Source organism: Engystomops pustulosus, chromosome 2 (assembly GCF_040894005.1).
Source record: "Engystomops pustulosus chromosome 2, aEngPut4.maternal, whole genome shotgun sequence".
Classification (NCBI taxonomy): domain Eukaryota; kingdom Metazoa; phylum Chordata; class Amphibia; order Anura; family Leptodactylidae; genus Engystomops; species Engystomops pustulosus.
Window position 1 is genome coordinate 24,838,833 of NC_092412.1, and position 26,003 is coordinate 24,864,835.

General features: G+C 41.9%; 1 protein-coding gene across 21 annotated transcripts in view; it reads right to left on the minus strand.

Moving 5' to 3' along the window:
• Positions 1-26,003, minus strand: part of LOC140117367 (synaptotagmin-like protein 2) — an 81,918-nt gene that overhangs the window by 38,226 nt on the left and 17,689 nt on the right. For 18 of the 21 annotated variants that reach the window (XM_072134022.1, XM_072134021.1, XM_072134015.1 and 15 more), the window contains exons 2-5: positions 12,990-13,356; positions 3,639-3,793; positions 2,468-2,624; positions 1,529-1,604 (exon numbers count right to left, since the gene is read on the minus strand). In XM_072134022.1, coding sequence (XP_071990123.1) covers positions 1,529-1,604; positions 2,468-2,624; positions 3,639-3,793; positions 12,990-13,090 — 489 coding nt within the window. In that variant the 5' untranslated portion in view covers positions 13,091-13,356. Of the gene's footprint in view, positions 1-1,528; positions 1,605-2,467; positions 2,625-3,638; positions 3,794-6,235; positions 6,397-12,989; positions 13,357-19,495; positions 19,641-26,003 lie in introns of those variants that run through there. The other 3 variants (XM_072134017.1, XM_072134020.1, XM_072134023.1) reach the window with 3 other exon arrangements.

Consider the following 26,003-nt stretch of genomic DNA (forward strand, 5'->3'; position numbering starts at 1 on the left):
CGGCAGCACGGGGGAGACATCGGGCAGCACGGGGGAGACAGCGGGCAGCACGGGGGAGACAGCGGGCAGCACGGGGGAGACAGCGGGCAGCACGGGGGAGACAGCGGGCAGCACGGGGGAGACTTCAGTGGAAGAAGAGGAGCGGATCCCGGGACAGGGTATCACCCCGACAAGTAAGCAGATGTGCCGAACATCTGTAATCTATTCTTCACTGTGTTTTTCACTGCGTTTTTCACTTAAATGATCCTGTGTTCACTGTTTTTATTCTATTCTTCACTGTTCTTCACATCTGTTAACTTGTTGGGAGATAATATACGCGCGGAACAGTGAAGAATAGATTGCAGATGTTTGCATACATCTGATCACTTACCAGAAGACATTCTTTTTCAATTAAATAACACATTTGACTTCAATGGGGCTCGTTATTCGAGACGAGCACTCGAGCATCTGGAAAAGTTCGTCTCGAATAACGAGCACCCGAGCATTTTAGTGCTCGCTCATCTCTAGTTAAAGGGGTTGTCCACTTGAAGCGCATTCCAGCAAATAATTGATATTGTTTGTATGATGAAAAGTTTTAAAATTGTCCAATATACTTTCTGTATCAATTCATCAAGTTTTTCAAGATCTTAAAGCACATCTACTCAAAGGATTAGAAACCAAGCACATTTACATGCTGTGGTGTCCACCTCCTGGAAGGATCTGTTCATCAAGGTCCTGAGAAGATACATGTTTTTATAAGAGAAAAGGTTTTAAAAACTATGCAAATGAGCCTGAGGGGCTCCAGGCTCCCTTAATATCTATGAAGCCGGTCCCCCTCGGGGAGCCCCTTTTTTGTAAAAACAAGGTCCTAAGTAGCCAAAAGAGGAGCAGAACCTGACAGAGGGGGCACACAGCAGTATGTCAGTGTGCTTGGTTTACAATTATTGATCCTTAGGGTTGATGCCCTTTAAGCTTGCTGTCATGCAACAGGAAGCTTTACCATTTACTTCCTGTAGATAAACATCGGTCCATGATCATGTGATGTCGCACAGGAGCACGGCTCGTTATAACACCCAGTGTAGTCAAAGCTGCGCACCAGTTTGGCATCACATGACCAGGGACTGGTGTTTATTTGCAGAAAGTAAACTATGTAGCTTTCCGTTGAATAACAGCAAGCAGAGATCTAGAACACAGTGAAGGATTGATACAGAAAGTATATTGGAACATTTTATAACTTTTTGTTACACAAATATTACATTTACTGGAATGCTCTTAAAGTGTGCAACCCCTTTAATGCAAATAAGGTTAAGTACTAATTTAAAGGGGTTGTATCCGATTTTACATGTCTCCGCTATCACAGTATATAGTACAATATGTTTATAGCAAGGGGGGGGGGGGGGATATGACTGGTGCGCCCCCTCCTGGAGACATTACAACCAGCGCTACACAAATGGGTGACACAGGAGCTGGGAGACCCCCTTAAACATCATATTCTCAATGCAATGAAAGAGGATCCATCACAACCCATTCTGTAGTAGACATCACTTACCCTTGAAGGTGAAGCTGTCCCGTTCTTCATGACATCTTTGTCTGTGCCCGGAGACTTGAAGCTCACCCTTTTAGCACTGCGCAAAACAAAAAAAAGTAGCTTTTTTTAGAAAATTGAAACCAAATAAGAACCCATGTGGCTATAAGAAGCTGCTATACTATGAGGAATTTGAAGGGCTTGAGCAATCTACTCGCTCTTCCTCACCATGTGATACATTTATAGCAATATCGATTGCACTGAACCATCACCAGAGAACACAATCCCGTTTTATGGGCCAAACATCCATAAATCAAAAATAGCAAAAAGGTCAATATAAACGGCTCACAGACATGGATTATGGCCGATGCAGCAGTCCTGCCAAGTCCTTTAAGCAAACATTGCTACTTAAGAGTCATATGACACTTATCTTTGGTTTGCTAGGTGTGCAAAGTTTATTTTTGGGAGGACAGTATGAACAAGGTATTTATTAGTGACTCAAAAGAGTCAATATCGGATATCAGGACCAGAAAACAACCCAGAAACCTGCTACGGCTAGAAGATTTCCTTGAAAGAAAATCAATAATTATAATAAATAATAAACATAATAACAAAAATAACAAAACAACATAACAAAAAAACAATAATAATATCCCCTAGATCTGCACTCACTATTCTAGTCTATTCTGCTGGAGCAGTCACTGCTGTAATTATCCTGTATTATACCCCAGAGCTGCACTCACTATTCTGCTGGTGGTGCAGTCACTGTGTACATACATTACATTACTTATCCTGTACTGATCCTGAGTTACATTCTGTATTATACTCCAGAGCTGCACTCACTATTCTGCTGCTGGTGCAGTCACTGTGTACATACATGACATTACTTATCCTGTACTGATCCTGAGTTACATCCTGTTGAAGTCGCACACAATTTATAGGACATGGATACAGGTCTCGTACCTCTGGTTAGTATCAGCCTTACTAGGCATTAGATCTTCTTCCTTCTCATCCGGTGGTTCCATGACACCGTACAACTCTGGAGGAATAAAAATGTCTTGGTTGATACTGTTCACCCAGCTCCGCTGGGATTGGTTCCTACTGCTCTGACTTAGCTCAGCTAAAATATAAAAAATACCATTAATCTCCTTTTTAACTACAAGTTGTAAAGTGAATTGGAACACTGGATACTGTATCCACTTATATGGCCATTCTGTATCACAATGGGAAAAAGAAATAAATGTCAATACAACATTTGCCAAAATGTCTTCCACCGCAAAACCCTCAGATGAGATTAGTGGTCATCACTGTCTTGTACATAGGGGACAGTTTATAGTAGTTCTATTCTTGTACATAGGGGGCAGTATTATAGTAGTTCTATTCTTGTACATAGGGGGCAGTATTATAGTAGTTCTATTCTTGTACATAGGGGGCAGTATTATAGCAGTTATATTCTTGTACAAAAGGGGCAGTATTATAGTAGTTCTATTCGTGTACATAGGGGGCAGCATTATAGTAGTTATTGTACATAGGGGGCAGTATTATAGTGGTTATAGTCTTGTACATAGGGGGCAGTATTATAGTAGTTCTATTCTTGTACATAGGGGGCAGCATTATAGTAGTTCTATTCTTGTACATAGGGGGCAGCATTATAGTAGTTCTATTCTTGTACATAGGGGGCAGCATTATAGTAGTTCTATTCTTGTACATAGGGGGCAGCATTATAGTAGTTCTATTCTTGTACATAGGGGGCAGCATTATAGTAATTATATTCTTGTACATAGAGGGCAGTATTATAGTAGTTATATTCTTGTACATAGGGGGCAGTATTATAGTAGTTATATTCTTGTACATAGTGGGCAGTATTATAGTAGTTATATTCTTGTACATAGGGGGGCAGTATTATAGTAGTTATATTCTTGTACATAGGGGGCAGTATTATAGTAGTTATACTCTTGTACATAGGGGGCAGTATTATAGTAGTTATATTCCTGTACATTGGGGCAGTATTATATTAGTTATTCCTGGACATTGAGCAGGGGTTATATACAGTTAGTAGTTGAATTCTTATAAATATGGCAGTATTATACTTTAATATTTCAAGGCTAGAACCACACTCATGTACATTACTTACCTATAGTTGCTGGCTTTTTCCGCTTTCTAATTGATGCTCTGACCAAGTCAGCTCCATGTATTTTATCTCTATGTCTTCTTGATTTGGCCTCATAAAACCATTGGCCGCTTTTATACTTTAGTTCATTCTCATCGTTCACTTTATCTTGTAGTTCACTGCAAAGCGAAAAAGTCCAGACTTTATATTATCATTTCATAAATTATGTCAGCTCAAGAGTTATAGATACTGTTATTACAAAACTGAAGTTGTTGGCTTGTACTTGGACACACTTCATTACCAAATAGTAGTCTGAACGTGCACATAGCCGCACCAATTGTGGCTCATCTCATCAGTCTATGGGACCATTGTAGATAATAAAGGACTTTTCCTGGGATTAAGAAGGTGATGTCCAGGGCAAATGGTGGAGATGCCCTTACATAAAAGCTTGTAACCGGCTAACAGGAATCCTCTCCATTACATAGGATAAGCCAACACTGGGAATTACTGTACACCCAGGTCATCCATTACCTCCAAACATCATCCAAACCTCATGATACAACTGCTGACACAAAGTTCACTAGAACTCAAAATAAAACCCCAAACACTTTTTCTGCCTTAGGCGAACCCCTATTACAGTAGTTTTACAGCAGGTTATTTTTTTAGTCGGTTTTTAATCAGTGGGTTCTACATGCAGGGCGTCACATCATGCTGAAATTTTGGGTTGAAGGGAGACTATTTTCAAGAGTCAGGTCCTGCTTTGTAGCCGATAACGTTGCCCCCATAGGCAAGTGGCTCAACTTGCCTCATGGCTGGTGCAACCCGGTATATAGTTATATTCCATCAGGCCCATATCCATTATGTCTTCAGCCAGATCCATAAGTTATTGTGAGCCAAAACCAGGCGAGTTTGAACACATAGAAACTAGTTTAAGTCTTTCCAGTGACTATACAGGAGGCAAGGTTGTTTTTGACCAACACTATTTTGGGCTTAAAATAACTGATGAAAATAACTGAAGACTAAAGGCTCAGCTAGTCTTAACATCTTTACGTAGAAACACCAAACTCACATTTGGAGAGTTTATTGCACAAATAGGAAATCATGCTGAAATTAAATCACAAATACAAACATTCTGGTCCCTGACCCAGTCTGTATCCTCCTTATGTATTAGTATCTATGCATTCAATAGTAAAATTAGGTCAGCCAGATACGGATTGATTCACACATTATGGTTGGATTACATTTCCAAACACAACCCAATTAGAATAGAGCCCTATTGCACATGCTCTTCCATTGAAACGCATGAGATTGGTGACAAGTACTTGGTGCTTTGCATGTTAGCAAAATACTTGGTGCTGGTTACCGAGCACTTGCGTTTAATGAAAAAAAAAAAAAAGTGTGACCACACCCTAACAGCAGAAATAACCACCACCTACAAACATTTAAAGGGGGGTATCCAGAGGTTGAAAAACATGGCCGCTTTCTTCCAAAAAAAAAAAAAAAAAAAAAGTTATATATTAATTATATAGCATCACACCTGACTATGAGTATATCAAAAAATCTAAAAATCTACTTTTAAAATTATGTTAAAGAACCAGAAGGGCCTCCAAGAGATCTTTTGACTCAGTATTAAAAGTTTGCTATCCCTGGCCTCCTTCCATCTGAAACAGATAAGATGACCACAGTCACGGTACCTGGATCCAGGAAAAGTGTCCCTGGTTTATCAGAATGGATTTTGATGGTAGTTTTCCTTTAAGACACCCCTACATAAGGACACTCGGCTTACAGATGACCCCTAGTTAAAGATGGACCCCTCTGCCCTCGGTGACCCTTTGGATGTTACTATAATCCATGACTACAATAATCAGCAGTAAGGTGTCTGTAATGAAGTTTTATTGATAATCCTTGGTCCAAATACAGCAAAAAATTTTGAAACTCCAATGGTCACTGGGACCAAAAATTTTTTTAGTCTGGATCTACAATTGTAAAATATACACAGTTTCGACTTGCCTACAAATTCAACTTAAGAACAAACCTATGGAACCCATCTTGTACGTCTTATCCAGGTCTTGTACGTCTTATCCAGGTGGATAATTATTTAGCGCTACATATTCATATATTCCGACTTTTTTGACAATACCCTTAACAGTGGCGTAACTTGAAGTCTGTGTCAGGCCCACGACTATAATCTATGGTTTACAAGACTAGTCTCCTCTTACTGGAAAGCGACAACTTATGCATCCCCCCCCCCCCCCCCACCTCAAGTCTCTTGGGCCTGGTTGCGACCGCATGCCCATCAAATTCCGACCCTGAACCTCAACAATAAGCCATTTACAAAGAAGAAATGTTTTCGAAATTGTTCGGTTACCCTGGAGCGTCACCACAGGGGAAATGAAGCAATGTACCTGCCCAGTCACATCAGTAGGTTGTAAGTTATACAGGACAGGCCCTCGGTAGACAGAGGGATGCGCTAAAATCGCTCCCCATTCTTGCTGGTGGTTTAGGATCCTCCCCAATGGCTAAAGCACATTCCACCTTATTCCACCCATGAAGAGCTTGAAAAGGTCCTAAAAAAGAACCAAAAACTTGCCCCATGCCAGTGTCCCCCATACTGTACATACCATCCTGCAGCTTTACTATCACCCGGTCCGGTGACCCGTAAGGCTCAGCGAGAGGTGTCACAATGCTGAACCTGTGCATCCCGCACTACAAGAGCAGAAGCAAATACCGGCAATAAGAAGATTGGAGGGGATCAGCCGGGACAATCTCCACGTCAAGTGACTTCTTAGCTCACATGATAAAGTAATACGGAGGAATGCGCCGGCAGCTTGAAGGAGCTGTGAGAATGAAGCGATTAGGAGATGGAATAACCAGCGCTTTCCATTACAGACCTGCTGGGAAGCTTACAATCTAATAGCTCCGACCTGCACGACACGGGGAGATTAGATGGAGGATGACAGGCGAAGAGGAGATAATAGGAGCGTGGGATGCTCCATGAAGCTATAGACCTAGGCAAATAATCGGTGCCCCACCATCCGAAAAACAGTCCCGACCCACTCACAACCCGCCATACAGTTCTAACCAAATCCCCCGTCACACATTCGGTTCACATTAGGTTTAAAACGGATTTACATTGGGATAACATGGTGTTTAGCGTAAACACTACTCAAGCATGATATAAAACATGGCAAAAACAACGCAAGTATGACGTAAACACAATCAATACTCAACGTAAACACAATGCAAACATAATAAAAAAAAAAAAACAAAGTGAGCGCGATGTAAACTTGAATATGCCGTAAAGCGCGATAGAAGCGCAAAGCAAAAAAAACATAAGAGAAGCGCGACCAACGCAATGCAAACATAATATAAAAAAAAAAAAACAACATGAGCGCGGCGTAAACACAAACAGAAGTGCCACATAGAATGTAAACGTAATATAAATATGTAACGTAAAAAGCACATGAAAATAATAAGCCTGGTGTACACAAAATGTAAATACCATGCATGCGCTATGTAAATGCAATGGAACCGCCAAGTAAACGAGGCATCGCATGGATGTCCATTTCCATAGAGAGCAGGAACGAAATTCATAAATTATACTCCCATACAGGGCCGGCGCCAGCACTGGGGCATACCTGGGCAAGTGCTGGGGCCCAGAGCTGCTGGTGGGGGCCCACATAAAGCTGTGCATAAGGAATACATGGGGGTGAGGTGAGCTTTATATAAAATACCAATGAGGGGTGGTTTTGGGATGATAAACTAGGGAATATTTTAGGGAACAGGAGACTGTTTTAGTTTCTGAATTTTTAATGCCGCCACATGAGTGCAATGCAAAGGGGCCCACTGAGGATCCTGAGGGGCCTTCTTAAACATCATATCATCACCATATACTTCCAAATTCATAAATAGTAATCCAAAAAAAGGTCAGAGATTAAATGTCCTTTGTAGAAAACCCTCTTAAAAAAATCTCAACTGTTTACTTTTAAAAAAACAAAAAAAAAGTCCTCTAAACTTGACTCATCTCTGCTCATTTTCACAACTTTGGAGGCTGCAGAAGGAGGTTCACATCAGACAACCCTATCTATAGCACCTAGAAACATGCTTTAGGTGACATATCAAACATTAGGATTTCATCATGCAGATTGCAAACTACAGAACCAAAGATAGACAGTTTTTTTTTTTTTTTTTTTTTTTTAAAGGCAGGAATTTTTTCTTATCTGCAGCCCACATATTCAACAATGTATTTGTATTTCATCAAAATCTTATCTTTAAAACACACCTGCAGCACGTTTCTAGATGCTATAGAACGGAAAATATAGGCATATCTGAATGGACCCTGCAGCCTCTAAAAGTGACTCTTCTCAGTGCATTTTCACATGAGACGAGTCATCTTTTGTCCGACTTTGGAGAGGGATTTATTTTTTTATAGGCAAATAGGCAAGATTGTTTTCACATAAGAGAGGGAATTTTAGGAAGGACATTTTATCCCCTACCTGATGGGGCTGGTTGTAGCTTATTGGGTAAAAATCTGGTGACAGGTTCCCTTTGAAATGCAGAAATACTACCACCACTGATAGACAGTAAACTCTTGCGAGCAGGGCCCTTATTCCCAGTGTTGCATCAGACCACGTAATTTACTCTGTATCATTTTGTTTGTTGATGTACTCGATGATCCATACAGCGCTGTGGAATGTGATGGCGCTATATATAAATATTTACTACTATAACTATATAGTTCCCACATGATACAGCAGCTCAGCTCCCACACACTGTACACTGCTCTATGATCAACAGTTTATTGTATTGGCCTAAGCACTCAGTGCAAATCAGTCATCAACAAAGGGTACTACTCATAGGTCTCTTCTGTGTGCAGCGTCCTTGTCTGTCGGAGACCCCAAAATTGTCTAAAACTGGTCCTGAGGAGGAGTAAAGTGGGGCCCCGGGCAAAACTAAAAGTGGGGCCCCAAAAACTATTTTATGAGCAGTGACAGTCAGTAAGAGGCTCCTTTATCCCTGCACAATAATAACACGTTGTAGCTACACACAGTAGTAGGTAAGTGTCTGTAATATGGGGCTGGAGGAGAATGTTATAGGAGATGGACAGATGATAGGGAGATGGATATGAAATATATATAGATGATAGATGTATTGACAGGAGATGATAAGCATCTGCACTGGGCATTCAGCCAAGGGTTATTAAAGGAGCAATACATCCTCTCCTCACAAAGGTCCACATGCAGGGGCCTTTTTAGGACAGGGGGCCCTAGGCAAATGCCCATTTTTCCACCCCCCCTGCTCTTCCCTTTGCCAGCTAACCTCTGCAACCTTCTTAAATCGCAAAAGTTCCTCACTTGCTCCAAGTCATTCCCCCTAGGATAGTCGTTTTCGATAATGTCACAGGGTGTGTGAAACCTAGAAAAAATGGCGGCGGACACGCTATCACTGCCATCAATAATTGCAGTCGTTTCCAGTGATTCTGAGCATACGGGTACAGTGAATAGATCTGCTCATCCCTAAAACTCAAATCTGATAAATCAACCATGAAATTGTACTCCTTGGGTTTGGTCAATGTGGGTTCTGTGCACCAAAAACATGCACAGAACACGCATGTGAAAAATACAAGTGTGAAAGGGGCCTTACGCCTTATATTTGTTGTCTATGGCCTCCTTCCTTCTAAAATCAACTTGTAAAGTTATGCTAATGAGCTAGAAGGGCTCTCAGTACCAGAGCCGCTCCCTGTTGTAGCTACACAAGATGTTACACGCTCTCCCCCCGCCCCCTCAGCACTTTCCCCTCCCACTGTGGAGATTACATCAGGGAGATTACAGGGTGGAGGGGAGACAGTGTAACTGCCTGTGAAACTGGAGTACGGAGGGACTCGTAACAATCCCTAGCATAATGTTAAAAGTTGATTTTAGTAGGAGGAAGGAGGCCATGGATAACAAATATAAGAATATTACCACAGTCACGGTGCCTGGATCAGTGAGTAAGTGCCCCTGGTTTATCATGATGGATTTTTATGGTAGATTTCCTTTATAGGACTTTCTGAAATGACAGAAGGACTCTAATTAAATCTAACATTTATTGATCCCTTTAATGCACAGTATGACTGTAGGAACAGGAACCAGGAAGATTCTGCGGATATATCAAGGGCAGACGGGGCGAACATTAAGAGCTACAGAGAAATCCTGAGGAGGCCGAGGAGACTGCAAACAACTCATCACCATGTTATTAGGTGTAGCAGGGCAATCCAGTCTAGACAAACTAAAGGGAGACAAGTTTGTACTTGCGCCAATGAATTCTACCTGCATCGATACATTGTAGCCAAAGGCAATTGTTATATTTACACCAAGTGGCTAAACTGTAATAAACGTTGCAAATCCTCTACTGTCAGAGTAGCAGATATCTACCTTCAGGATTTTTCTATTTACAGCAAAGCAAGAAGAGATCTTGAAGGCAAATGAGTAATAGAAATAAAGTATCAGGGGTGTAAATAGGAGAGGCTGGGCCCCAAAGCAGATTTCTGAATTGGGTCTCCCTCAAAGGGAACCTACCACCACGATTCTACCTATAAAGGTAGATCGGGTGGAAGGTGGATGATTGGGACGTGAGGGTAGCCCTTTTTTGGGCTAATCCTCACGTCCCGGCTAACTTTAATATCCTAATATGTTCATTTTCTTAAGAGGCTACTGGGGCGTGGAGTAGCCGGACATGAGGCTAGAAGTCGCGGCTACTCCATGCCCCAGTAGCCTCTTTTCTCCGCCTACCATGTCACCCTCGTCCGAGTACTCGGCATCTGCGCATGCACAGTAGCTCCAGCCTCGGAGCTGTGGTCACGCACCCGCAGGCCTGTGTTCTGCACATGCGCAGAAGGCCGGGTATTCGGACGAGGAGCTGCGCGCCGAAGATGACATGGTAGGCGGAGAAAAGAGGCTACTGGGGCGTGGAGTAGCCGCGACTTTTAGCTTCATGTCCGGCTACTCCACACCCCAGTAGCTGCTTAAGAAAATTAACATATTAGGGCAGTGGTGGCGAACCTATGGCACGGGTGCCAGAGGTGGCTCTCAGAGCCCTCTAAATGGGCGCCCTTGCCATCATCCCAGGGTAGAGTTTGCCAGACAGGACTCAAGGCCTCTTGCAGTCCCAGGCAGCCCAGGATTCTAGAAGGAAGCTACAATGATAATCCAAACTTCTCCTTCTTTTTACTGTATTGGTGTCCTCAGGTGCCTATACAATTTAAACCTGTGACAGAGCAGGGAGTAATAAGTTACTGCTTAAATTGTCGCATTGGCACTTTGCGAAAAATACGTGGGTTTCGGTTGTAGTTTGGGCACTCAGTGTCGAAAAGGTTTGCCATCACTGTATTAGGGTATTAAAAGTTTTCCAAAAGATAGCCGGGACGTGAGGATTAGCCCAAAAAAGGGCTAATCCTCACGTCCCTTACATCCACCTACCACACGTTCTACCTTTATAGGTAGAATCGTGGTGGAAGGTTCCCTTTAAAAAATATATCCATATTATACATTTATCAAAATACTTATTTATACAGTATACACACACACTCACTACCCCAAATCCCAGGGCCCCCTCACACTGTGGGCCCCATATGGCTGCTACACCCCTGGATCTTTCCAATTTGGGCTTTTAAAAATATTTTGGTATTATTAACGTTTATTTAAAAAAAATAAGGATGAAGGATTGTAAACCAAGCACACTGACATACTGGTGTGTGCCCCCTCTGGCAGGATCCGCTCCTCTTTTAGCTTATGTTGCCTTGTTTAAGAATAAAGGACTTTTTAAAATTTATGCAAATGAGCCTGAGGAGCTTCAAAGGTTCTAATGAAGCTTTGCACCTCAGACTTTTAAAATCTTTTGAAAAAAAAAACCCAAATAAACAAAAAAAAAAAAATGCACACACCACAACACAAGGCATAAAAGGCTAAAAAGAAGAGCAGATCCTGACAGAGGGGGCACACACTAGTATGTCAGTGCTTGTTTTACAATCCTTCATCCTGGTGGTAGATGTCCTTTACCTTTATATGTCACCGGTGAGGTCATAAAAAAAATAAAGTCTTTGTTTTTAAATTTTTTTTTTTTACTTTCTGGTTTCCATCTGTAACTGCGGCATCTATAAGAACTCTAGTTAGAGGGGGAAACGACCCCCCCACCACCACCGTGGAGGCAGGCGTTTCATCGGAATTGGACTGGGTCTGATCAGATCTAGCTGCACTGATTAACCCCTACAGATACCGTGGTCACGTGACCACCAGGTCCGTAAAGCAGATATAGCTCATGGTGCGTGGTGCAGTGAGGAGCAGTGAGTGTTGGATTATACTGCATTATTCCATCTTTTTTGTAGGATGAGAGTTTCATTCTACTGATCAAGAATTCTTTTTACATTGGATTACGAGCATAATAACTCATTCCAGGATCATACATCACGTGTTTGTATCAAAGCAAAGTTTTCCAATAAGAAATCATTGAAACCCAAATCCACACCCCAAAAATAGTTAGTCAACATCTAGCCCCATTACTTCTTCTTATTCTTCTGTATACAATTTTGTGAGAGGGAGGTACAGTAGAGTAGAGGCTGGGGGTGGTGGTCACACGATGCCCCTCTTCTGAAATTTTGCTTGTACATCAATGCAAAACATGTCTTGCAAAACGCTTGCAGACCAAGTTACTCTTAATCTAAGGGTCCACTGTATTTTTTTGGTGTTCTGCGTCGGGGCCAAGAAGAGTAAGCGAGCCAGAAAAAGAAAATACACTGATACACTGCAACAAACCCTCAGCAGAGCAACTTAGAGCTGACTCATCGGTAGACATGGAAGGTAATGACTGCTTCCCACTCCCATAAGATAACGACAGATTGATATATGCCGCATGTATATACATAGACAGGGCAGGTTATCTAGACTGATATTAGACAGACAGATAGTAGCTAGTCTCAAATACCTAGCTGTCTATTAGACAGACCCCCCCTAGTTTTGCAGTAGGCACCTCTCTTATCCCAAAAATATAATGTGTCATTCATAGTCTAGGAAAGCTGGGTACATATATATGGCATAGGTATCAAATATTCAGCCGCAACTATATGACCCACAAAGCACAAGTTGTAATAAAGTAGACTTGGCACAGTCACGTCTCCTGTACTAGAAACCCAAAACTTGCTGCATCATCCACATTAACAAAATTTACTTTAGTACCATCCAGAAAATCCAGATGTAGCAGAGCCAAGTCTGATAAGGCTGCACGAGTTATGATGTAGCAGTGGGTCCACCGCATCAGTAAAGTCAGACGACACACACGGCTCCGCTACATCCATACATTGTGCAATAAATATTACATACATAGCGCAATAACGTAACATACCGTACGCGCTGATCCTCTGTCTTCTTCAGCTCAGCGTCTCTGTTCAGGACTTTCAGGATGGCCTCCTGCTCGGCTTCCGTTAAAAAGCTCAGATCAATCATTTTGTCTTGCAAAAATCAATAACTGGGAAACTATAAAACTAGATCAGATCTGCGGCGTCCGGCAGGAAGGATCTCACAGGGGGCTTCAGGGCAGCACACAGAGTTCTGGTGAAGTCCAGACCGGGGGCTCGTTAGCAAAATAACTTCTCATTACTTTAGGTCAGGAGATTCTTGGGAAGGATCCACATTCCCAGTTACACAGTTCACATGCTCCCAGTCACACAGGGCCGGCTTCAGAGGGAGGCAGAGATGTGCGCCAACATCACCTGGGGAGAAAAGGAGAACGTTACCACATGTACACGATTAATGTAGGAATAAACCTTAAATAGAAGCTTTGCTACAATAATTTTTACACATACTATAACTACTATAATACTGCCCCCCCATGTACAAGAATATAACTACTATAATACTGCCCCCCCATGTACAAGAATATAACTACTATAATACTGCCCCCCCATGTACAAGAATATAACTACTATAATACTGCCCCCCCATGTACAAGAATATAACTACTATAATACTGCCCCCCCATGTACAAGAATATAACTACTATAATACTGCCCCCCCATGTACAAGAATATAACTACTATAATACTGCCCCCCCATGTACAAGAATATAACTACTATAATACTGCCCCCCCATGTACAAGAATATAACTACTATAATACTGCCCCCCCATGTACAAGAATATAACTACTATAATACTGCCCCCCCATGTACAAGAATAGAACTACTATAATACTGCCCCCCCATGTACAAGAATAGAACTACTATAATACTGCCCCCCCATGTACAAGAATAGAACTACTATAATACTGCCCCCCCATGTACAAGAATAGAACTACTATAATACTGCCCCCCCATGTACAAGAATAGAACTACTATAATACTGCCCCCCCATGTACAAGAATAGAACTACTATAATACTGCCCCCCCATGTACAAGAATAGAACTACTATAATACTGCCCCCCCATGTACAAGAATAGAACTACTATAATACTGCCCCCCCATGTACAAGAATAGAACTACTATAATACTGCCCCCCCATGTACAAGAATAGAACTACTATAATACTGCCCCCCCATGTACAAGAATAGAACTACTATAATACTGCCCCCCTATGTACAAGAATATAACTACTATAATACTGCCCCCCTATGTACAAGAATATAACTACTATAATACTGCCCCCTATGTACAAGAATATAACTACTATAATACTGCCCCCTATGTACACTATAATAGCATTGCTTAGTTCTCAATGCTTTGTAGAAACAGCTTAGACTTTCTCTTTTTCATGGAAATGAAGCATCAGTTACACAGAAAGCAGGAAATGAAAAGTCCATGGACGGACACCATTAGTCACGTTGCCCACATGCTAGACGTGACAGCTCTATGAGTCAGGAGGTTCATATGTGCACATACTCACACCCCTTCCCCGGCTGATGATATACATGGGGTGGCAGCTGGTAACGCCGGGAGCTATAGATTACAGCTACACACACCTGGATTGCCTTGGCAAGTCGCTACTATTCTAGTTTCTACACAAAGGGCAAATGCAGAGATATATTTAAAAAAAAAAAAAAAAAAAAAGTATATATTTTATTGTTTTGTTTGTGTATACAGCTCTTCTGCAGACCTGCGTATCTCCATGGTTACATCCTGTGTAGTCTGATACAGTCAGGTGTTACATTATTGCATCCAACTTTTCTAACAAGTGCGGCTTATCAAGAAGCAAGGGCAGGGACTGAGAGAAGCTTGATATACACATTAGATAGCCAGTCTTTTGGCACACCGCCCCCTCCCCGGGTTATGTACAAGATTGAGTCCATAGGTTTGTTTTTAAGTTGAATTTGTATGCAAGTCGAAACTGTATATTTTATCATTGTAGCTCTAGACAATTTTTTTTTCTTTACTTTACAGCTGATTATTGCAATCTAGGACTATAGTAAAGCATCCACAGAACTTCACCAGAGGTCATAGGGGTCGTCTGTAAGTCGGGTGTCCTTAAGTAAGGGACCGCAACACAATTAGCCCGTGATCTTCTATACCTGTATGGAGAGGATAGCATACTATAGCAGGATAATCCTATTTCATATGATTTTAGTCCATCTAGGTACAAAGGGACACATACACTAACAACAAAACCTATAGTGCAAGCAAGTAGCCTAGCACACCCCTGCAGGCTCAGACTACATATAGCATGTTTGTAGTCTGTAACCAGGGCCGCATCTGCCATGAGGCGAGATGAAAATCTCGCTTCAGGCGGCAGAATGCGGGTCCCTGTAAAGGGCGGCGAAATTCGCCGCTCTAAAGTGGGCGATTCGGGCGTCCATTAACGCCCGAATCGCCCACCAGCTAAATAAATCGCGCCTGTCTCTTTAAGACACAGGCGCGATTTATATGCGGAGCGACGCAGCGCCTTTCCGGCAGCTGCGTCGCTCCGTTCTAAGCAGTGACACAGGCGCCATGACGTCATGGCGCGGCGCCTGTGTCACTGTGCGGAGCCGCGTCTCACAGGAGAGCCGCGTGAACACCGGAGCCGCGGCCAGGGAGCAGCTGCCTGCTGGTGAGTATGATTTTTATTATTTTTCATGTATTTAATTAATTGTGGCTAATAATTAATACTGCGGGGGGGGGGGGGCTATATATATCATATGGGGCCAGAATTATTTTAAACTGGGGGGGGGGGGGGATCATGGAATGCTATTTTATTTGGGGCTATAATTATTTCTTTATTACTGGGGGGGATGCAATATATATTTATATTATTTGGGGCTATACTGTAATTATTTTATACTGGGGGGGGGGAATGCTATATATATATATTATTTGGGGCTATGATTGTTTAATACTAGGGGGATGCTATATATATTATTTGGGGCTATAATTATTTTATACTAGGGGCGGGGGGGTTCTGTATATTTTATTTGGGGATTTGGAGCTATAATTATTTTATACTGGGGGGGGGATGCTATAGATATTATTTGGGGCTATAATTATTTTATACTGGGGGGATGCTATATATATATTATTTGGGGCTATAATTATTTTATACTGGGGGGGATGCTATATATATATTATTTGGGGCTATAATTATTTTATACTGGGGGGGGGATGCTACATATATATTATTTGGGGCTATAATTATTTTATACTGGGGGGGGATGCTATAGATATTATTTGGGGCTATAATTATTTTATACTGGGGGGGGGATGCTATAGATATTATTTGGGGCTATAATTATTTTATACTGGGGGGGATGCTATATATATATTATTTGGGGCTATAATTATTTTATACTGGGGGGGTGATGCTATATATATATTATTTGGGGCTATAATTATTTTATACTGGGGGGGTGATGCTATAGATATTATTTGGGGCTATAATTATTTTATACTGGGGGGGGGATGCTATAGATATTATTTGGGGCTATAATTAATTTTATACTGGGGGGGATTCAGTATATATTATATGGGGCCAGAATCATTTTATACTGGGGGGTGCTGTATATATTATATATCACTATATCACTAAGCTGGGGGGATGTATATGGGATACAGTATATTACTATGCTGGGGGGGGGATGTATATCGGGTACAGTATATTACTTAGCTGCAGGGGCTGTATATGGGATACAGTATATTATATGTATATAGATTTTATCCCTATATAATGAAGGGATGTGTTATATGTGGGGTAGCGTGCGGTCAGTTGTGTTATGAGGGGTATATATTATTTAGGAGCGCAGTGTTGTTTTCCAGGAGACTTTATACTGTAAGTGACTGTGGTATTTTTAGGGACGCCGGGTGGAGATGCTGCACGGAGCTGAAGATATCTGCCCGTGAATTCAGCCGTGATACGTCATGGATTGGAGAACCCGGAATAAAGTCGTCCTGATGGAAGAGATTGTCATCTATAAGGTACTAGATGCCACTAATGCCTCTCAGAACCTGTAGTCAGTCACACAGTGTCAGGGAGCTGTCTGTAGGGTTGTTAATTGTTAGTAAAGTTTAAGGATTTACTTAACAGGGAGTGGGGGGGGGGGGGGCAGCATTTTAATATTCGCCTCAGGCAGCAAATATGCTAGAATCGGCCCTGTCTGTAACCATGGTAATATTCTGGTTTCTGTTTAAGCCAAATACACAAAAGGATACAGGTTACAATACACACTGCAAAAGGATGTTATATGAGAACTGCATGGTGCTTAATGAGAAAATAACTATAATATATGATTTGCCTCCAAGGTCCACAAGCCTGGGACCAAATCATACCCTGCGACCCTCTGTAGGTGATAAAAAGGAGATGCAACCTAAACCTGCACTTTTTCTGTGCAACAAATGTTTATTTTAGCCCCTCTGTTTTTCACCGCAATACTGGAATTGCTGGTCCTATATAACTGGTAGCACTGGTTTGGATAACTAGTTAAAAAAATAAATAAAGCTTTGAATATAAAACCAGGAGTGTGCTTCAAACTAGAGGCGTAACTACAGGGGTAGAAGCCACTTTGGGGCCTGCAGAGTCAGGGGGCCCTGGCAACTGGAGTATTGGGTATGAATATGTTGTATGTATGCATGTTTATGTGATGTGTATATGCTGCATAGGTGTATAATACATACATACATACATACATCCTGGCCCTGACAAAACCAAAAATATGAAACGGTACAATGGATCTGCTTATAGTCATGGCTGGGACAGAAATTGACGGAAAAAAAAGAAAAAAAAAAAAAAAAGCTACCGAAAGTGTACCCGTCCACCCCAGGACTTACCATACACTAGTTGCATGGAGCCAGGTAATGTGAAATAAAGTTTTTATAATGTAGTGACAATATTCAGAGCACAGGGTATTGGAATCTCATCAGCTAAAAATGACATTCCTGGTGACAAGTTCACTATAAATGCCCTTCCGGTATAGACGCCCTGCATATGCATTATTGGGACTGTGGAAGGGGTAGTAGATCAAAACTAAGTCAATGAAAACCAACATTCACTAGACGAATTTCGAGTTGAAACATTATTCATAGAAGATACACAACTATAATTATACTTGGATGCAGTTTCTCAGATTTTTGGATTGCTGGAAAGACACATCCCATTACCATGCAGATCCATCATGCACGGCTAGATAAATCTGTATACAGGTGGTCCCCTACTTAAGAACACCTGACTTACAGACAACCCCTAGTTACAAACGGACCTCTGGATGTTGGTAAGTTACTGTACTTTAGCTTTAGGCTGCAATGATCAGCTATAACAGTTATCACAGGTGTCTGTAATGAAGCTTTATTGTTAATCCTGGTTCTTATGACAACCCGACATTTTTAAAATCCAATTGTTACAGAGACCAAAAAAATCTTGTCTGTAGTTACAATTATAAAATAAACAGTTCCGACTTGCATATAAATTCAACTTAAGAACAAACCTACAGACCCTATCTTGTACGTAACCTGGGGACTGCCTGTATTATGATGGTTTTACTAAAAGCTTCCAGTTCTCTATAGCAGTACCAGCAACTCATTTTCTTTATGCATAACAGCAAATTTTTTAAATCTCAAAATGTAAGAACATTTTGATGTCTATTCTATCGACCGCAACCAACAAAGTGTCATTTTGGCTAAAAGACTGCTCCAGGGAGTTTGGGTATGACCAGTCCCAGGATAGATCTGAGCACAGGACACAACATTCCTGGTACCTGGACTGGGGAAAGGTCCTTAGTCCACCCTCCATATTTGGAGGAGGGGGTAGTAGAACAACCAACTTGAAAAACTTAGGAAACTGGAATCATCCAAATCCTGAATTGGGGGAGAAGCAACACCACAAACATCCAGAATAAGTTTTCGAAAACTTTTAAAACTTTGGTGAATAGTAGTTTAGAGGCTGCAGGTGCAATCTTCAGGACCGCTTTACTAGCTATTACTAAGTTACGCTGTCACCAAGATTCACAAGTGAGTTTACCATTAATCTGGAGGAAGCAGCCATGAAAGTGGTGTGAACCCTACCATGCAGGGTGCTGCTAAAGTATAGCTTCATTGATTGGAAGGGTGCCAACTGGAGCGTGGGTGGCAAGAACTTGTCAAACTTTACTAGAAGAACATTCCCTTTATCAACGGGAGTAAAAGTTGTCCCAGAATTGAGTCCCTCAACAAAATACCCATTCATGATATGGATACCCCTTTAAAAAGGGCCAACAGAATCCGTAGCAAAACCTTACAATGAGCAAAATGCAATAAAAAGATCTAAAAAGCTTAGTCAAAACTTCCGCCACCGTCTCTGCCAGAAAAAGCAGGAAACAAAAGCGAAGAACATGCAAAAAAAGGTAACAAAAGAAATCTAAATGCTATCCATGGGTAAGAGCCAAGCAGGAGAGGTGGGAGTAATGTGTCAGGCACTTACAGCGCGGCTCCGGGCTGATGTACATGTTAGGGATCCGAGGCTGGAATGAAACATTTGGAACGTTTCTAGTAAGTAACACACAAGCAAGAACTGGCTCGGCCTGTTCCGGTTTTACAACATTCATTAACTATACTCGTAGCCGCGCCGTTCTGCTAGAGAGAACAGGTAAGAGAAGTCTAAATAGGCGGCCTGTAGCTTTAAGCCATTCCATGCACATGCCGTCACTTCCATGTAATGAGACTGATACACTGTGTCCTGTAATAATCTCATAGGTGACAGGTTTATGGCCTGAAGATACACAATATCCATCACTTCTGTGTTAACCCTGTGCAGGGATCTGGACAATCCGGAAACAAATCCCCAGGTCATAGTCTAAGGTACTCCAGTAAGTAGGAAAGAAATGGAAGGCAGAAGTCGTGATCAAGTAATGGGGAGGGCGGCTACAGGCTGCGGATCCGGGCAGATTTTACGCACAGATTTTGGTGTGGAAAATCCATAGCGTCAGTGGCGTAACTTGAAGCTGATGGGCCCCAGTGCAAAGTCTGTGCCAGTCCCCCGACTATAACATATGTTTTATAGTAATAGTCTTCTCATATGGGAAAGCAACACCTTATGGGCCCCTAAGCCTCCAGGGCCCCATTGCGATCGTACCCTCTCAAGTTACGCCCCTGCATACCTTAATACAGTAGCATTACTGGAACCAGTCACCAGGAGCCCTTTATATGGCTCCCCCATGTCCCCATAGAGACTAGTGTGTACACTGCCAAAGTTTTTTTTCCGATAAAAAGAAAGTTAGATGAAAGTTTACCTCGCTCTCTACAGGGCTGTGTCCCATGGGAGTGGCCAGCGAGGAGCGATTCCTGCCCCCAAATTGGGAATCTGCATTATCATGTGTCTATTTCATATCTTTAAAACTCCCATATCCCTCCTATTTAAAATAGGAGCAGTTTCCTGAGAGTGGGAGTGGAAACTCACTGGCCACTCCCACAGGATTCTGCTTTGCAGAGAAAAAGGTAAGCTTTCATCTAACCTTTCTTTTCATCGGAACATGACCAGTTTTATTATGAAAACACTTTGGCAATGTGCACATTATTCTCTATGGGGACATCATGGGGAGCCAGAACAAGGGCTCCTGATGACAGGTTCCCTTTAATGTGAATTGAATGCGATTTGGAAAAAAAAAAAAATGTAGAGATACAGGCAGTCCCTTACTTAAGAACACTCAACTTACATACGACCCCTAGTTACAAACGGACCATTGGATATTGGTAATTTATAGTACTTTAGTCCTAGGCTACAATAAACAGCTGTAACAGTTATCACAGGTGTCTGTAATGAAGATTTATTGTTAATCCTGGTTCTTATGACAACCCAACATTTTTAAAATTCAATTGTCACAGAGACCAAAAAAGTTCTGGCTGGGATTACAATGATAAAATATACAGTTCCGACTTACATACAAATTCAACTTAAGAACAAACCTACAGACCCTATCTTGTATGTAATCTGGGGACTGCCTGTAATGCATATTTTTTCTCCGCATGAAAATTGTTGCTCAGTCCAGAAAAAAAAAAAACAAAAAAAAAAAACACGATGATCATGTTACTTCTTTTGCGTCCTCTTTCTTTTGCATTGAACTCTATTGGAGAGTGAAAATCTGCATAAAGCACCACGCCAGGCCATGCATTTGCTGCACAGTTTTGCTTGAATTGACAACAGATAAGGTGAAAACACAACAGGTTAAAAAAATGCATGCAAAAATTCTGCATAAAACATAAAAAGAATAAAAAGAGAACAAAAAAACGTAACATTAAAATGGACAAATCTGCATAAAAACACTAAAAATGCGTGACAATCTGCAATGTGTGTAGTTCGCCTACACGCTGCATGTAACCTGTGATTTAATGCAGATTTGACAGATATTCATTTTCCCATAGACTTTAACGTGCAAAAAAAAAAAAAATTTGCAAGGACGAACAAGAAAAAGGAACATGATCATTATTTAATTCAGCAGTGAATAACAATTTCTGAGGGAGAAACATAATTCACTTTAATGCTGCTGTATTATTTTACTCATTTTCCACACTAAAAGTGACACGTAAAATCTGCACAGAATCTGCGGTGTGTGCACATAGCCTAAACATCCCACATACACTGTGTAATACCTCACTTCCCCTGTGGTGGCGCTGCAGAGATACTGACCACTTGCTGCCCGGTTCCTTCACAGATCACAGCTGATGGGAGTCACCATGTGGTCAGTTTATGATCTCTGAGATTAGTAGGGTTTGTCGCGAACCTGGACATTACATATTTACTACAAATATTTATTTTAGAAGCAAAAAAAAGGAGGTAACAACTCGAAGAAATAAAAGCGTAGAGACAAACACTCGCTCCGAGCAGAGAAGAATGCGGCTCAGCGAGGCCGGCGTGCTCCTTATTTGGAGCAGAGCAGTTCCTCTGTCTTGCTTTATTGATCTGGAATGTGAGCAGAAAAACACAGAGGCATTCCATATATGTATCACCTTACAGGGGATTACTGCGCCTCCAGAGCGCCAACTAGAGGAGCCACACACACCCGCTGCCCAACTACTACCAGCCATATGCCAATCTCCACGGGAATACTGCATATTTATTTCATGCAGAGACCCATCATCAATTCTCACCACCGAGATGAAACTAAGGATGGGAGGTTAATAATATCCTTGCCGTAGCTATATTCTTGTACAAAAGAAGCAGTATTATAGTAGTTATATTCTTGTACATAGGGGGCAGTATTATAGCAGTTATATTCTTGTACATAGGGGCAGTATTATAGCAGTTATATTCTTGTATATAAGGAGCAGTATTATAGCAGTTATATTCTTGTACATAGGGGGCAGTATTATAGTAGTTATATTCTTGTACATAGGGGGCAGGATTATAGTAGTTATATTCTTGTACATAGGGGGCAGGATTATAGTAGTTATATTCTTGTACATAGGGGGCAGTATTATAGTAGTTATATTCTTGTACATAGGGGGCAGGATTATAGTAGTTATATTCTTGTACATAGGGGACAGTATTATAGTAGTTATATTCTTGTACATAGGGGACAGTATTATAGTAGCTATATTCTTGTACATAGGGGACAGTATTATAGCAGTTATATTCTTGTATATAAGGAGCAGTATTATAGCAGTTATATTCTTGTACATAGGGGCAGTATTATAGCAGTTATATTCTTGTATATAAGGAGCAGTATTATAGCAGTTATATTCTTGTACATAGGAGGCAGTATTATAGTAGTTATATTCTTGTATATAAGGAGCAGTATTATAGCAGTTATATTCTTGTACATAGGGGGCAGTATTATAGCAGTTATATTCTTGTATATAAGGAGCAGTATTATAGCAGTTATATTCTTGTACATAGGAGGCAGTATTATAGTAGTTATTTCCTGATCGTCTCAGGGGCAGCACACACAAATGGGTTTTAGTCCTCTAGAACCAATCAGATAGAGACAGGTTACCAAGCAGTACACATGTATTCAATTAACTAGTTAAGGAGCCCTATAAGAGGGAGGAGGAACTAGGAGACAGTGTATTTTTTCTTTCTCTAGGTCAAAGATACAGACAGGACCTATGCTGCTGCTGTTCTTGTGTCCGCGCTGCACACAGTGGGGTGTCCCATGTTGCTCAGACGCGATGGTGTACTGAGACGGCCACTGTTTCAGCAGCCTAAACATGGGCAGTGTTGAGCCTCGGTACACGCCTGCCCTCCCAGGGTTTCGATACCCGCAAGGCTGTAATGGCCTCCAGAGGAGATGAAGGCCGCCTACGTCACACTACTGCAAGCCCCGCCTACCTCCATGGCGGGAGCCGGACCGGAAGTGCCTCAGCCTGAGGAGTCCGGATGTGACACGTCAGGTGAGGGCAGGCCGGGCCTGTGTGATGCCATGATTACAGCACCGGATGTGGTGTTCCCTTTCTGGCGCCAGGGAGTTTTGGTTGAGGACCGGAGGTGACGCAATCGGCGTCTGGAGTTTGAAGTTCCGGCGCCACAATATGCAGATTGCTCTCTGCCAGCAACGCGGCCCTCTGCTTACTGAGGTAAGAAATGGCTCCTGTTATGCTCATGCTCCCTGGTGTGTATTCACACTGCGCTGATTACTGCTGTCCAGGCCCTGCACTCCCTGCTACACAGTGCTGCAGCTCCTATATGGGTTTGTATACCTCTGCAGGATATATATAGGAGGGCTGTGTCCTAATGCAATGTTATAGGCACTCACTGCTTTATAGTGCTGCAGCGCATGTATCAAATGTATAAGGTTATACACTCGCTGTTACATCATGCCTCAGGCTACTATATTACTCATATAGAATGCTATGCTGGCTGCTATATTATACATATAGAATGCTATGCTAGCTGCTATATTATACATATAGGATGCTATGCTGGCTGCTATATTATACATATAGGATGCTATGTTGTGTTATGATACATTTGCTGGTTGCCTCTAGCTGCTATATTATACATATAGGATGCTATGTTATGCACTCGCTGGTTACCCCTAGCTACTATATTACATGTACAGGATGCGATGTTATGTTACACTCCACAGCCATTCTAACCTATATGTGCTTTCTCTCGTCAGATCACTGCTGCTAAGCAGCTCCAGGCCTGGCAGGTGCCGGAATGGGAGACTGGCTGGGAATCCCAGCTTCCTTTGATAAGGCCTCAGCTCCTGTATTGGATTTATATGATGCATAAAAATCTATGATATAATGCACTTCTGTTACATAGGGTCTCATCCCCCATATTACATGTATAGCATGGTGTTATTATTGTGCACTCCCTGTGTCATAGTGCATCAGCTGCTATTAGATGTGTAAGATATATGATATATGCACATAGTGCCGCAGCCCCTATGTTGGATGTTATTATACACTATGGATTAGTGCATCTGCTGTTATTAGAGGTATAAATGCTATATATAGGCACTTCTGTCTCACAGTACCTCCGCTCCTGGGTCGGATGTATAGCAGGGTGCTGTTATCATGCACCTCCGGTCACACAGTTTCCTGTGTGGATACGTAATGGCGATATTATGTGCACTCTCTGCTAGCATTAGTGCTAGAAATGCCTGGTCAGAACGGGTGATTAACCCTTGTTTTGTTCTGTTTTTATAGCAGATGTCGCCTCACAGGAGCTCAGCAAGAAACCTTCTCTAAGCTAAGCATAGTCTCTGCACCTCCTGATAATGCAAACTAACAGCTTATTTGTCCTGATTCACACATCTAACAGAGGACATTTCTAGTGGATCTATATCCTGGTGCAAGGGGCAGCGGCCTCTGAAGTCACCATAGAGCTCTGAAGAGGGGTCTTGTTCTGGGGAATCTGATAATGATGAATATTATGTTACACAAGGATAAAGTTCAGTCTTTATGAGGACGTTAAACCATCCTAGTAGGGACACCCCATCCTAGAGGAGTGGATTTTAAATATAACCTGAGCCTACATTCAAAGATGTACATTGAAAAGTCAAATCTCTTATAATTAAGGATCCTCCTGTTACTAAGGCACCTCACAAAGCGATGTTCCCGCTGAAGAATCGGCGTTCCCTAGTCCATAAAGCAGTCTCTGTACTGAAGAAGTCATCTACTTCCTCTGCTGCTGTGTAAAGTCTCCCTGCCCTCTGCCCCAAGTGGCTCGGGCTGAGCGAATTGTTCTGGTGTATTAGATGTATACTGAAAAGATTGCATCTCATCAAGTGCTACAGATGATCTCTGATACTCACCTGGATACGGCGAGGCTCTCCTGTAAGTCATTTACCCTCGCCAGTACGGCTAGAAGAGCCTTATGAGTCAGGTAATAGGATGGAAATGGTGTTTTTAAGAACAACTTCTGAAGCCTGTTCCAGCCAGAATCCATGTCCATGATCCTGGAAAGCTGAAGTGAAGGTCAGGGAGTGAAGCTCCACAGTCCATAGCGGAGTCTTTAGGAGGCAGCAGAAGTATCTGGCTAAGCAAGAAGACGCTTCTCTTCCAGGAGAAGATTACCTATTACCAGTCCTACTGTCATGTGACGCCGAGCTCCACATACATCCGGTGGGGAGAAAGACCTCAGAAGTATTACTCTCAGTAGTCAAGAACTACCATCAGACAACTGGGGACATCAGTCATCACAGGAGGCTGCACCTCAGTGTCCAGAGAACTCTACCAGCTGACGTCATATTTTTTGTATAGACCCTCATTTTTTTTTTTTTCTCTCAACATTCAAAAAAATAAATAAATAAATAAAGAGGGGTCAAATTCAGGATTAAAGCGATCCAGTCTGCAGGGGCTCTTCTAATTAAAGAGGACTATCTAGTCACACTGTAGCCTCAATGTTCCCTGTCTACTCACAGGGGATAGTTGTGTAGTGATTCAAACCAGATCCAAAAGATTGCATCTCCAGTTTTTTTCTTTATTGGCAGTGGTTTTTCATGGCAGCCCTGAGGATCAGGGTATCTCAATGGTGGAGTATCCAG